We start from the raw sequence: 14,436 nt of genomic DNA, 5'->3' as shown, positions 1-14,436 counted from the left end.
TCAGCTTGGAGAAGAGAAGGCTGAGGGGGGGATATGATAGAGGTCTTGAATGAGTAGATGTGAATCTGTTATTTACACTTTCGGATAATAGAAGGACTAGGGGCACTGCATGAAGTTAGCAACTAGCACATTTAAGACTAATCTGAGGAAAATCTTTTTCAGTCAATGCACAATTAAGCTCTGGAATTTGTTACCAGAGGATGTAGTTAGTGCAGTTAGTGTAAATGGGTTTAAAAAAGGTTTGGATAAGTTCTTAGAGGAGAAGTCCATTAACTGCTATTTATCAAGTTGACTTAGGGAATGGCCTCTGCTATTACTGGCATCAGTAGCATGGTGTTTGGGTACTTGCCAGGTTCTTGTGGCCTGGTTTTGTCCTCTGTTGGAAACAGGATGCTGGGCTTGATGGACCCTTGGTCTGACCCAGCATGGCAATTTCTTATGTTCTTGTGAGCCTTCCCCTTCCTGCCTCTTTGCAGTAGTCTCTAATTTCTTTGAATGCCATTGTGAATACTTTTGTGAGTAGAATTCATTCTCAGGAGACTTCTGTACATTCAGGAAAAAATGTCAGTTTTGGAAACTGATCTTAGGAAGGTTTTGTCAGTTCGTAATACTTTAATTCAAGATAATTCTGTAATGTATCGTAGGATGAAGTTGTTGGAGAACTTTGCAAGATCGTCTAATCTTAGGATCCTGTGGTCTCAATGGTGTCCCTTTTTTCCATCTAAAAGGTCGGATGGTATGGGGGTTGTCCAAGCTGTATTGAATTCTGGAGGTGAATATTTGGGCATCTCTACCATTCTTGAGACTACTAGGGAGGATGTGTCACATAGATCTACTCTTATTGTGATTTCTTTCTTCAAACTTAGATTGGGATTTGGTTTTTCAATTGTATTTTTCCACTATATGAAAATTTCCTTCATGAGTGGCAAACTTCAAATTTTTCCTGATGTGCAACAGGAGGTTATTGATCTTAGGGGCCTATTTTTCTCTGCATTTCCCATATAAATGCATTGTTTTTTTCTTTGGATCCAGGAAAACAAATTTCTCTATTCAGCTTAGATCCTTTATTAATTCTAGAGCTCCTGATTTTATCTTCTTTTCCTTTTATTACTCCCATTCTGTGTTTGGCTTTCCTTATTGTGGTCTGTTAGCATTTGCACTAAATTTTGTAGTCCTGTTCCTTTTTTCCTCAAATTTATTTATTTATTTATTTATTGCATTTTCATGCTGTCAATTTGTATTCAATTGTAACAGTTTACAATTATATAAAATAAAGCATAGAACAAATAAAATCACATAATCATACACCAAATATAAATACAATAAAATATAATAAAATATTAAAAGAGAGAAAATTAAAACAATTATCTAAAAAGTACAGTAAAAGTGACTCATTTAACATTTCTGCATTGGTATCTACCGTGGGCTGTAATCCAATATCATTAATCAATACTCGTATGAAGATTTCAATGTATTTGCTTGCTATTTCTATTGCTTGTGTATGCTTGTGTATTATATATAAAATGATAAATAAAAAGTTAAATTATTTTTGTCTAAAAGGTTGGGATAAATGTAAAGAAATCTGTGAACCATTGAGTCATAGCAGCAGCTGTTACATGCCCAGGACTCTGTTTTTGTGCGTATGAAATAGTTGGTCCAGCCACCATTGGAGTGCAGTTAGTGATCTCTGGGGAGGGAGGGTGGGGGGTGATGAAATGCAGTGATTCTGTGGTGGGAGAAGGGGATAGAGGTGAAGTGAATGACACTCCTGCAATTCGTGTCTGTGTGCGTGCGCAGAGAGTGGCTCTCAAATGAGCCCTTTGCTGGGGAATGGGGGTGCTGTGCCACCACAGAAGCACACGTGCTGTGAAATGTTTCACCGGCTAGCTAGAGCCATCTATCAAAAGCCACCACTGCTGCTGGCAGCTGCAAAATCTTGTCTTTTTTTCCCTATGCTCCCTCACCTGCAGGATCGCCATCAGCAGATAGGCAGAGTCAGCAAACGGCATTTACCTCCTGCTTCTGCCTTCTCTTCTGCTGGTGCTCCATGCAGTTCTGATTGCAAGAGGAAGCAGCAGCACCAAGTAAGCACTACTCCTCACCTTTAGAGGATATGGTGGAGAAAGGAAGAAAGAAGGGACCCATGATTACTTCAGGAGGATGGAGAGAGAAGGAAGGGGAATGTGTACTAGAACGAGATGATGGGGGGAGGAATGATTATGCCTGGGAGGTGATGGGTGTGCCATGCTGAATTGAACTCTGTGCCAGTTTGGGAACCATTGGTCTATAGCATATAAATATAATAATAATCCTGGGGTCATGCTCAGCCCCCAAGGTGCAGATCCTGCTCCCTATATTTCAATTCACAGTCTGTCTTACAGGTAATTTTCCTCTGCAGACTTTTAGCTTCTGACAGCCTGAGTTCCCAGCACAGGAGAAGGATACGCTTGAAAAATAAGCCCAACTTGTCAGATACCCATCTAATTTCTTCAAGGATTTCTGTCTGCTTGCCTGTCTTCCAAAGGCCTTTTAACCCTTGTGCTTTTCTTCCCTTTTCAATTTTCAGGTATTGGCCTTGCACTGACCTTTATTCTATGTATTTAGCCTGTTGAAGGGAGCATAGCTCATAAAAGCTAGTGAGAAATGTCAAGCTAGACCAGTAAAAAGATATCACCTATAGCCTGTTTGCTGGCCTTTATTTCTATGTTGTGGACTCTAGGAAATTTGTAGATCTTTTATTGCAGTGACATGGGTTTGTAGAGCATAGATTTCTTATATTTTGAGGGGGGTAGTGATTGGGTGAGCTGTGGAGTCTGGGAGTTAAAATGCTGCTGCTTCTTTCTCTATTGCAGAACTTAAGAAATCAAAGCTTCTTCAGCAGCCCAAGAGGGAAAGCATGGGGAAACTGCGGAAAAGGCACAACTGGAAAGCCAGACAAGTTCAGACAGCTGAACAAAAGTCTGAGGAACCTAGCGTGCAAGTTCAGATTGAGCTGAAAGGTGATGCTTATTTCCAGAATCCATTATCTGTGTTATGGCTTGCACTTTTTTTTAGCTGCAAGAAACAAAATACTGAAACAAAATATTTCCATGCATACTTCTGATGTAGTAGTGAATGCATATTCATTCTACACTCCCTCTGCTGCTGTTCACATGAAATGGTAGATTGATGCTGGCAGGCCCTTTTGTCACCTAAGTAGCAGTGAAGGGTCAAGATTAAAACATTAACAGAACCAAATACTAACATACCTTTTTTTATTTCTGGAGTAGTTTTGTGATGTGAATAGAATGGATAACAAAATTGGAATAACTGACTTAGTTACTAATTTGCTCTGACATTTAATTCTAATTCAGTATCAAGAAGGTTAAAAACAGTACAACTTATTTGATGATCACATTACATGCATCTTTTTAAGAGAAATATTCATTCTTGACAGTTTATTTTATTTAATTTGTCCATTATGAAATGCAAAACACAGTTTTCCTAGCGTGTAGCAGATGGACTCAGGACCAATGGGTATAGTGTACTCCTGTTAGCAGTTGGAGACAGATCAGATTTCAATCTGACGTCAGCCCCAGTACATATACCCCTGCAGGAAGTGCAGCTCTTCAGTATTTTCCGTCTCCATAGCAGTTAGGGACTCTATGCATGCTAGCATGCGTTAGAGAAAATTTTACCAAAGAAACCCAAATTGAGAAGAAATCTTACCTCTACAGACGAGCCCCGCTCTCCTGCGGTGACATCTGTTGGGTCCCTCCCCCAGACGAGATTCCCAAGGTGATTTCCGCGATCCCTCGAAGGTGAGCCTCGGTCCGGTGGCCGACCCTCGGCAGGGACCTAGCCCCCGACATCAGGTGAGGCTGAGAGGCAGTGGGTGCAACCTCAAGCGTGGCGGTGAAGGCATTTTCCCTCTCCCCCCGCAGCCGGAGACCGCCTGGAACGAAACAGGGAAGCGCCAGGACAAGGTAAGGTAAAAATCTAGTTAAAAATCTCTGGTCTCCGAAGCTCGAGGAGACACACAGATCGCCAGCCGGGACCAGTGCTTCCAGGTTGATCGGCCCTAGCAGAGCTATACCCCGGTCAGATTCGAGGGTCCTCCCACGTGGAGACCCTCTGAGGTGGTCGCCATATTGTCCGCGTGGTCGGCGTCACCATTTTGGCCCTGTTCGCCGCCCTGATCCGTGCGCACAATGTCGCACGCACAAGTGCTGAGCGCACAAGTGAAGCGCATAGCCACGCGCTCACTGTGCTGGGCACATAACTTCGACCCATGCGCACAACAGTGCTCACATCGCTCTACATGCGCACATCTTTGACGCACACTGGAGCGCACAACTGTATTGTACGAGCACAAACCATGGCACCTCCTGAAAATAAGCTCAAAGCTCAGGACCTTTGCCCAGCATGCCACATCAGAGCTGCACAGCATGAGGAGGCCACAGCCCTGTGTATACAGTGCGAAGAGGCCTTAGGGCACCCAACTCATGGCCCTCCCCAGCCGGTACCGGATCCCAGCCCCTGGAGCGGTACGCCGGACCTAGCATCACACAGCGGGACTCCCCCTCAAACATGGCGTCCCCTAGCCTAGACCCAGCTTCTATCTCCTGGGTGGAATTCTTCAAAGGTCCGCATACCTTCGTCCACATGCAACCGGTGCCTCCTAGAATGCGGTCACAGGTACCACCAGAGGACCTCAACATGCCAGGACCCTCTTTGCCCAGGGAAGTGATCCCACCGCCCAGAAGCCCCACCTACGGGGACACAGACATCTCAGATGTGGAGTCAGAACCCCTGGAGGAAGGGGAGCACCCTCCAGGGACAGAACCCCATCGAACCATGAGACGCTTCTTCACCAAGGATGAACTTCCAGACCTAGTCATGCACAGCTTAAAAGAGCTTGCCATCCTGGGCACTAGTGCCTCCAGGGAACCTAAGACGAACCCACTACTAGAGGGACTCCGTCAGACCTCCCGCCATTTCCCACTATTACAAGCCGTCCAGCAATTAATTGACCTAGAATGGGATGCCCCAGAAACCACGTTCAAAGGGGGCCGGGCTCTGGCAGCCATGTACCCTCTGGACCCTGCGCCAAGGATCTCCTGGCATGTCCAAAAGTGGATGCTATGGTCTGCACGGTCTCGAAGTGCACTACTATCCCAGTGGAGGGAGGACCAGCACTCAAGGATGCTCAAGACAGATGTCTGGAATCTATCCTCAAACAGTCCTTTGACATCTCCGCTATGTCTTTACAGATCGCGGCCTGCTGTGCCGTGGTGACATGCGCCTGCTTAGCACAGACCAGGAACATCACTCCTGGGGAAGCCCTGGAACCAGCCGTATCATTCCTCGTGGATGCTGCTTCGGATCTGGTAGGCACAGCAGCTAGAGGAGTCTCATCTGCCATGGCAGCCAGAAGACAAATCTGGCTCCGAAACTGGTCGGCCGACGCATCCTTCAAAATGAGACTCACAAGGATGCCTTTCAAGGGAACACTCCTGTTCGGAAGCGAACTAGAGAAACTAGCCAACAAGTGGGGTGAGCCCCCACTGCCGCGGCTACAGGAGGACAGGAATAAGAAACAAATGATCCTTCCCCCGAACCTCCAGGGGCAGAGGTTCACAGCGCTTCAACCCATATAGAAGCTCATATCAAGTGGCCCGCCTCGCAGGCCGGAGCCAGTCCTTTCAGAACAAGCACAATAAAAAGGGAGCCAGCTCGGGCCCAGGCCCCAGCCACACCCCACAATGAAGATCAGCCGACCCATCCAAAGGAAGAAGCCATAGGGGGCAGACTGGCCCTATTCTACCAAAGATGGGTCGAGATAACTTCAGACAAGTGGGTCCTATCCATCATTCGAGAGGGATATTACCTGGATTTCCACCACCTCCCTCCGGACAAGTTTTGTGGAATCTCCCTGCCACGACCCTTCCAAGAGAATGGCAGTGAAAGCTACTCTGACCAGATTACTAGCCTTGGAGGCTATAACACCGGTGCCTCCACAACAAATAAATACTGGCCATTATTCCATCCATTTTATCGTTCCCAAGAAGGAAGGAACGTTCAGACCTATCCTGGACCTCAAGGTGGTCAACCGTTACCTGAAGATTCCCCGCTTCCGCATGGAAACCCTATGTTTGGTAATAAGGGCGATACAACCAGGAGAGTTCCTTACCTCCCTGGATCTGTTGGAAGCCTACCTACACATTCCGATCCATCAAGAGCATTAGCGTTTTCTATGCTTCTCGATCCTGGACAGTCACTACCAGTTCCGGGCACTACCTTTCAGGTTAGCCACTGCACTCCGGACGTTCACCAAGATCATAGTAGTGGTGGCACCAACACTGAGGAAGGAAGGAATCCGCGTGCACCCTTATCTAGACGATTGGCTGATCAGAGCGAAATCCCCAGAGGAAAGCCACCAGGCAACCAACAGAGTCAAAACTCTACTGGAGAGCTTCGGGTGGGTGGTCAACACAAACAAGAGCTGCCTGCAGCCTTCCCAATCTTTAGAATACTTGGGAGTCCGGTTCGACACCAAACAAGACAAGGTCATTCTGACAGCGACAAGGAGATCAAAACTGATGACCCAGTTACGAACCCTGTTGAGCGAATTTCGCCCCACAACATGGGCTTACCTACAAGTTCTCGGCCTCATGGCATCCACACTGGAAGTAGCCCCATGGGCACGGGCTCACATGAGACCCCTAAAACAATTACTACTATCATGATGGAATCCACTGTCCCAGAACTACACCATATGGCTTCAGCTCCCGGACAGAGTTTGGGCCCAACTACGATGGTGGCTACAAGAAGCCCATCTGAGCCAGGGAACGAGACTATCATCCCCAACCTGGATCCTACTCACCACAGATGCCAGCCTATGAGGATGGGGAGCACAATGCCAGGAGCTAACCGCCCAAGGGCAATGGAACAAAGAAGAGTCGGGATGGAATATCAGTCACCTAGAAGCCCGGGCAGTCAGACTAGCCTGCCTAAGGTTCAGTCACAGACTCCGAGGCAAAGCGGTCAGAGTAATGTTGGACAATGTCACAACAGTGGCCTACATCAACTGTCAGGGAGGAACCAGAAGCCAACAGGTGTCTCTGGAAATAGACCCCCTAATGCATTGGGTGGAAGCGAATCTTCAAGAGATCTTGGCCGTCCACATTGCTGGGAAAGACAGTGTCGCAGCAGACTACCTCAGCAGAGAGTCTAGATCCTGGAGAATGGAAACTGTCAACCACAGCATTCCAAATGATAGTAAACCATTGGGGGAACACCAACCATGGACCTCCTGGCAAGCCGGTCCAACGCCCAAGTACCCAGTTTCTTCAGTCGCAGGCAGGAACCCCAGTCCCAGGGAATCGATGCCCTGGTACAGACCTGGCCACAGGAGTCTCTGTTATATGCCTTCCCGCCGTGGCCCCTATTGGGCGCGATCATCCACAGGATAGAACACCACAGGGGGCCAGTACTTGTAGTGGCCCCGGACTGGCCAAGAAGACCATGGTACGCAGACATGCAAAGACTGCTGGCAGGGAACCCCTGCCGCTGCCTCCACACAGAGACCTGCTCCAACAGGGACCAATCCTCCATGAGGACCCAGCTCGATTCTCTCTTACAGTCTGGCCATTGAGAGGACTCTCCTAAGGAGGAGAGGATACTCGGGGGCAGTAATTGACACCCTACTCCGAGCAAGCAAGTTCTCCACATCCCTAACATACATAAGGATTTGGAGAGTATTCGAATCCTGGTGTGAGGACCACGGCATCATACCACACTCAGTCAAAATTCCTGCGATTTTGGAATTCCTACAGAAGGGATTGTCCCTCAACTCCATCAAGGTACAGGTGGCGGCCTTGTCATGCTATGGAACCAAGAGCGAGAACGGCAGCATAGCCTCTCACCCGGATGTCTTCCGCTTCCTGAAAGGAGTCAAGCACATCCGACCACTCCTAAAGTAGCCGGTGCCTCTTTGGAACCTCAACCTGGTCCTAGATTTCCTAGCAGGAACCTCCTTCAGACCTCTCCGCGGCCTGTCTCTCCGATTATTAACATTGAAGACAGCCTTCCTGCTGGCAGTCTGTTCTGTTCGTCGTATATCCGAGCTACAAGCACTGTCCTGCTAGGAGCCGTTCCTCAGACTCACCCCGGGAACCATCCAGTTACACACAGTTCTGTCCTTCCTCCCCAAAGTGGTGTCTCACTTCCATCTCAACCAAATCATCTCGCTACCATCACCAGATGAGCATAAGAATTCAGAAGAGGCTCGAAGTCTATGACATCTCAACGTCGGCAGGCTCCTAGTCCGATACCTGGAAAGGTCAGAATCCATACGAAAGACGGACAATCTATTCGTCCTTCACAGCAGGAAGAAGCAGGGGGAAGCGGCCTCATGAGCAACCATAGCCCGCTGGATCAAAGAAGTCATCAAGGCGGTCTACGTGGAAGCAGGCAAGCCACCGCCTTTACAAGTCAAGGCCCATTCTACTAGAGCCCAGGCAGTGTCCTGGGTGGAAACCAAGATGCTGTCACCCGCCGAGATCTGCAGGGCGGCGACATGGTCCTCCATCCACACCTTCTCCAGGTTTTACCGCCTGGATGTTCAGGCTCGGGAGGACACAGCATCTGCAAGGGCAGTACTAAGTGGGTCACATGCAGCCTCCCACCTGGTTCGGGAGTAGCTTTTATACATCCCATTGGTCCTGAGTCCATCTGCTACACGTTAGGAAATGGAGAAATTACTTACCTGATAATTTTGTTTTCCTTAGTGTAGACAGATGGACTCAGCATCCCACCCACGGCTGCCATTACTCATGGAATTCTCGGGGGACATCCCCGGGAGTGAGTGATTCAAGGGTAAGCCATGCATTCCTTCATCTAGGACACCCATCCTACTGGGTGTCGACGTTTCTCGGTTGAGGGCACTGGCGGTCTCCAGCTATAGCCAATTCAACCAAATCAAGTTAACCAAGTTATAAAGTTAATCAAGTTATTCAAATTAGTCAGTCATACATATATCCATAATGCTTTTCGAGGAGAATACTGAAGAGTTGCACTTCCTGCAGGGGTATATGTACTGGGGCTGACATCAGAATGAAATCTGATCCATCTCCAACTGCTATCAGGAGTACACTATACCCATTGGTCCTGAGTCCATCTGTCTACACTAAGGCAAATAAAATTATCAGGTAAGTAATTTCTCCAATGTTGCATTACTTATTTTTCTCCCCCCTCTGCCCCAGCGGTGCTGAGTAAATGAGTATCTCTTCAGTTGGAAGTGATTGGGGGAAATAAAGGTAGTTCTCAGACCGGCTGCATTACTAACAGCAGCGAGTTGAGCAATGTTATTATTTCGATAATAGCTGAATAACCAAACCAAGTCTTTGCAGATGAGGAGATTCTAAAGGGAGTGGATGAAAGCAACGCCTTGGTTCTACCAGCCAAAAAGACCCAGAAGAGAGAAATTGAGAGCACCAGACCAGAGAGAAAGCCTCTCAGCAAAAAACAGAAAAAAGTTTTACAGAAGGTCCTGGAGCAAAAAGAAAAAAAGAGTCAGGTATGCCGTGGTATTGTCCTTGGCACAATAAATGGCAAAAGATTTGCTGTTGCAGCCCCCTCCACTAAGAGAGGACATGTCTTTCTTTCCGACTTGCTAAAATGGGTTTGTTGGCGTCCCTTTTTAAGGACGACTTATTTACTGACTTGTGTAAATGGATGCTTTTCCTAGCATTTCTCTTTTTCCTTTTCCTCCATGAACATTTTTATTGCTTGTTCTTCATACAGCTAGAAATGGTGAAACGGGGCCTGGTCCCTAACTTGTAACCAATCCTACATCTCCTGTAACCCAGGAGCATATCCAGTCCTTTACAGTTACCCTGCCGCTGCATTCCCCTACAGCCTTTAGATTAAAGGCTCTTGTCTGGAGTTTGCAACGCATTCCTTTCTCCTCGTTTGTTTGGTTTTTTTCCAAGAGAACCTCTTTTCATTTATGCCTTTTGTTTTGTTTGCTTGTTTTTGTCAGCGAGCCGAGATCCTAACTAAATTAAGTGAGGTTCAAGCTTCCGAAGATGAGCTGAAACTCTTATATACCACTTCCAGACTGGGAACTGGCGAGCGCTTGTACCAGAACAAACGGTAAAATATCCTTTTGGCTTTCATGAAGCAGAGCTCCATTGTTGATGGCTGAGCTTTTGAGACCGTGGTCATGTTCAGAATGAGTGAGGCGGTGGAGGTGATGATAGGTTTTGCATCCCTACCAGCAGATGGAGACATAAGAGAAATGCTTTACCAACACTGCTACTTAACCTAGTTTGCCACCTGCAGTCCCTCAGTATTTCTCTGCCTCCAGCAGATGGTAGAGGTGCAAACCTGCAGCTGGAAAAAAAAAAGGATAAAGAAAGAGAAGAAGTTAGGAAAAGATTAGAGGAGACGTTCCCAGGGGTGTTTGGTTCCTTCATGGACCATCCCTCAGGTCCAGCCGGGCAAGTGGGGAGTTGGAAATCCCTGTTCCCTGTATGCACCCAGGTCAGTCCAGACTCCTGTGTTTTGCTTCCCTTCCAGCAGATGAAGACAGAAATTTTCACAGCCACCAGCACATAACCAGGTGTGGCACCTGCAATCCTTCAGTATTTCTCTGCCTCCAGCAGATGGAGGAGGTGCAAAACCTGCAGTTCTGAGAGAGATAGACGGAGATTTTTCTTCTTCCAAGAGGATTTCCCTCCTAGGATGTTGGCAAGTCCTGGTGGGATCATCCCTCCTAGTTGTAGGGGCGAACGAGCAGGGGTTGGAAACCCTAAATTGCCCTTGATACCATGCCAGAGGTGAAAGCTGGTGGTCCAGTTCCCTCACCTCCTGGAAATCTGGGAGAAGCCTTTGCCAAGCTTCAGATAACTGTTCCTTTTTTTTTTTTTCTCTCTCTTGTCTGTGTCTTGTTTGTTGTAAAGTTTAAAAAAAATAAAGAAAGAAGTAAGTGCAGGGTGTTTTGTAAGCAAGGATCACGTCACCTTATCTCTGTGATTTCCTTGCTGCCGATGGTGCAGGGAGGCAGCTTGGGGGATCGTTCTGCATTCTTTCGACTCCTGGTGTTTTTTTCCCCATTCAGGTGTCTGCCGCGTGCTCATACACCCAGGCATGCTGAAGGAGGTCCGATGCGCTGGTTGTGGCCACAACTCCATGCGCTTGTCGCGGAATGGTCAATGTTCCCGGTGCCTCTCTGCAGGGTAGGGCACATTGGAAGGGACTGTGGTGGCATCCCCTCTGCAGCGTCGGTCTGATGGGCCAAAAAATTGTGCGACGCAAGGCTGCTGATTAAGAACATAAGAACATAAGAAATTGCCATGCTGGGTCAGACCAAGGGTCCATCAAGCCCAGCATCCTGTTTCCAACAGAGGCCAAACCAGGCCACAAGAACCTGGCAATTACCCAAACACCTAGAAGTTCCCATGCTACTGATGCAATTAATAGCAGTGACTATTCCCTAAGTAAACTTGATTAATAGCAGTTAATGGACTTCTCTTCCAAGAACTTATCCAAACCTTTTTTGAACCCAGCTACACTAACTGCACTAACCACATCCTCTGGCAACAAATTCCAGAGATTTATTGTGCGTTGAGTGAAAAAGAATTTTCTCCGATTAGTCTTAAATGTGCTACTTGCTAACTTCATGGAATGCCCCCTAGTCCTTCTATTATTCGAAAGTGTAAATAACCGAGTCACATCTACTCGTTCAAGACCTCTCATGATCTTAAAGACCTCTATGATATCCCCCCTCAGCCGTCTCTTCTCCTCTTCAGCCTTTCCTCATAGGGGAGCTGTTCCATCCCCTTTATCATTTTGGTTGCCCTTCTCTGTACCTTCTCCATTGCAACTATATCTTTTTTGAGATACGGCGACCAGAATTGTACACAGTATTCAAGGTGTGGTCTCACCATGGAGCGATATAGAGGCATTATGACATTTTCCGTTTTATTAACCATTCCCTTCCTAATAATTCCTAACATTTTATTTGCTGTTTTGACTGCTGCAGCACACTGAGCTGACGATTTCAATGTATTATCTACTATGACGCCTAGATCTCTTTCTTGGGTGGTAGCTCCTAATATGGAACCTAACATCGTGTAACTACAGCTAGGGTTATTTTTCCCTATATGCAACACCCTTGCACTTGTCCACATTAAATTTCATCTGCCATTTGGATGCCCAATCTTCCAGTCTTGCAAGGTCCTCCTGTAATGTATCACAGTCTGCTTGTGATTTAACTACTCTGAATAATTTTGTATCATCCGCAAATTTGATAACGTCACTCATCGTATTCCTTTCCAGATCATTGATATATATATTGAAAAGCACCGGTCCAAGTACAGATCCCTGAGGCACTCCACTGTTTACCCTTTTCCACTGAGAAAATTGACCATTTAGTCCTACTCTCTGTTTCCTGTCTTTTAACCAGTTTGTAATCCACGAAAGGACATCGCCTCCTATCCCATGACTTTTTAGTTTTCGTAGAAGCCTCTCATGAGGGACTTTGTCAAACGCCTTCTGAAAATCCAAATACACTACATCTACCGGTTCACCTTTATCCACATGTTATTAACCCCTTCAAAAAAATGAAGCAGGTTTGTTAGGCAAGACTTCCCTTGGGTAAATCCATGTTGACTGTGTCCCATTAAATCATGTCTTTCTATATGCTCTACAATTTTGATCTTGAGGATAGTTTCCACTATTTTTCCCGGCACTGAAGTTAGGCTCACTGGTCTATAGTTACCCGGATCACCCCTGGAGCCTTTTTTAAATATTGGGGTTACAATACATTCCTGCTGAGCGCGGGAGCGGCAGCCATTTTGGAAACCTTTGCAGCTAAATCACAGCTTGCGGCGGGGGGGGGGGGCTGGGGGGAATCTCCCGCCTGTGCTTTCTCCACCAGATTTAAGTCCTGAAGAGGCCCGGGGGGCCCGCAGAGGGCAGACGGAGGAGGACTCAGACCCTCTGGAGGAGGATTCTGAGAGTTTATCTCCTTTTTCCCCTGAATTTGTGGTTTTAATGCACAAAGTCTTTTTGGCCTGCCAGGCCGCAGGGCAGCTGGACTTCCTTCCGGAAAGAGGTCCAAGTTTTCATGGGCCTAGGGGGGGCCACGAGGATTCGGTGAGTCCTTGGTCCCCCTGGCATCAAGAGCCACTGAAGAGGCCTCCTCGTAGGATTCTGACCGAGGATTGTCACGGGGGGATGACGCCCCTGACTCTGATGCGGGTCCGCAGGATCTTGCTGAGGAGCCAGGAAAGGTCCTGACAATGGACAGAGACTATCCCAAAGTGTTCCACCTTTTTCAGAAGGAGGAGCTGGGCCCCCTGATACTGTTTGTCTTGGCGGAGTTAGGTATAGCAGCTCCTCAGGAGCAATCGGACCAGGAGGATGTGGGATCCGGTCATGGTGAGCTTGTGGGGTCCGGCCAAGACTTCTTTCCATTTCATAAGTCGGTGAAACGGATGGTGGCCAGGGAGTGGGTACTCCAGAGACTGGCCTTAAAGTGAGCTGGGCTATGGATAAGCTGCATCCGTTGCCTGAGAACACTGGAACTCCTGCGGGTTTTGAAGGTGGATGCTTCTGTCTCCGCAGTTAGGAAGAAGTCGACCATCCCCAGTGGAGGGGGCTGCGGCTCTAAAGGATGTGCAAGACAAGAAGCTGGAAGTGGATCTTAAAAAGATATTAGAGGTATCTGCGCTGGGCATCCGGGCAGCTGTCTGCAGTAGTTTTATGCTTTGAGCGTCACTGCGGTGGGTGCAGCAGTTACAGGAGAAAAGAAGTTTGTCGCCCTCGGAGTCTCAGCAGGTGGAGCATCTCGAGGCGGCAGTCGCGTATGGCACGGATGCCTTATATGACCTCATTCATACTTCTTCCAGAACGATGATGTCCGCAGTCTCAGCCAGGAGACTTCTTTGGTTGTGAAATTAGTCGGCTGATGTCTCCTCGCAAGCTCAGCTTGGGGCACTGCCATTCAAGGGCAAACTCCTCTTTGGTGAGGAACTAGAGCAGCTGATAAAGCTTTTGGGTGAGAATAAGGTTCACAAATTGCCAGAAGACAAGCCCAAGGGATCTCTTCCAGTACACTCTCCATTTCGTGGTGGGAGGCATTTTTGGCAGAATAGAGCTCCGGCTACTGGGCAGAGACAGGCCTCGGGGAGGCTGCAGTCCTGGAGCCAGCTCTTTTGGGCCTGTAGAGCAGGCAGGGAGGTCACCAGCCAGAGTCCTGGTGGGATCAAGTCTTCACAATGAAGCGAGGCTGGCCCACTTTTCCGTTCCAGTGATAGGAGGTCACCTCACGCATTTTTACAAGGAGTGGGCCGAGATCACGTCAGACCAGTGGGTTCCAAGCATGATAGAGTAAGATTACGATTTTAGAATTTGCTCGGCCGCTCAGGAATCTCTTTGAGATTTCCT

At 47.7% G+C, this 14,436-nt stretch overlaps 1 protein-coding gene across 3 annotated transcripts in view; it reads left to right on the top strand.

Moving 5' to 3' along the window:
• Positions 1–14,436, top strand: part of DHX37 (DEAH-box helicase 37) — a 63,750-nt gene that overhangs the window by 4,323 nt on the left and 44,991 nt on the right. For all 3 annotated transcript variants that reach the window (XM_029619949.1, XM_029619946.1, XM_029619950.1), the window contains exons 2-4: positions 2,853–2,999; positions 9,393–9,559; positions 10,025–10,137. In XM_029619949.1, the coding sequence (XP_029475809.1) occupies positions 2,853–2,999; positions 9,393–9,559; positions 10,025–10,137 (427 nt within the window). The remainder of the gene's footprint in view (positions 1–2,852; positions 3,000–9,392; positions 9,560–10,024; positions 10,138–14,436) is intronic.

This window comes from Rhinatrema bivittatum, chromosome 11 (assembly GCF_901001135.1).
Source record: "Rhinatrema bivittatum chromosome 11, aRhiBiv1.1, whole genome shotgun sequence".
Taxonomy (NCBI): Eukaryota; Metazoa; Chordata; class Amphibia; order Gymnophiona; family Rhinatrematidae; genus Rhinatrema; species Rhinatrema bivittatum.
Note: the sequence above shows the minus strand (reverse complement) of the source record. Positions and strands in the feature narration are given on the sequence as shown.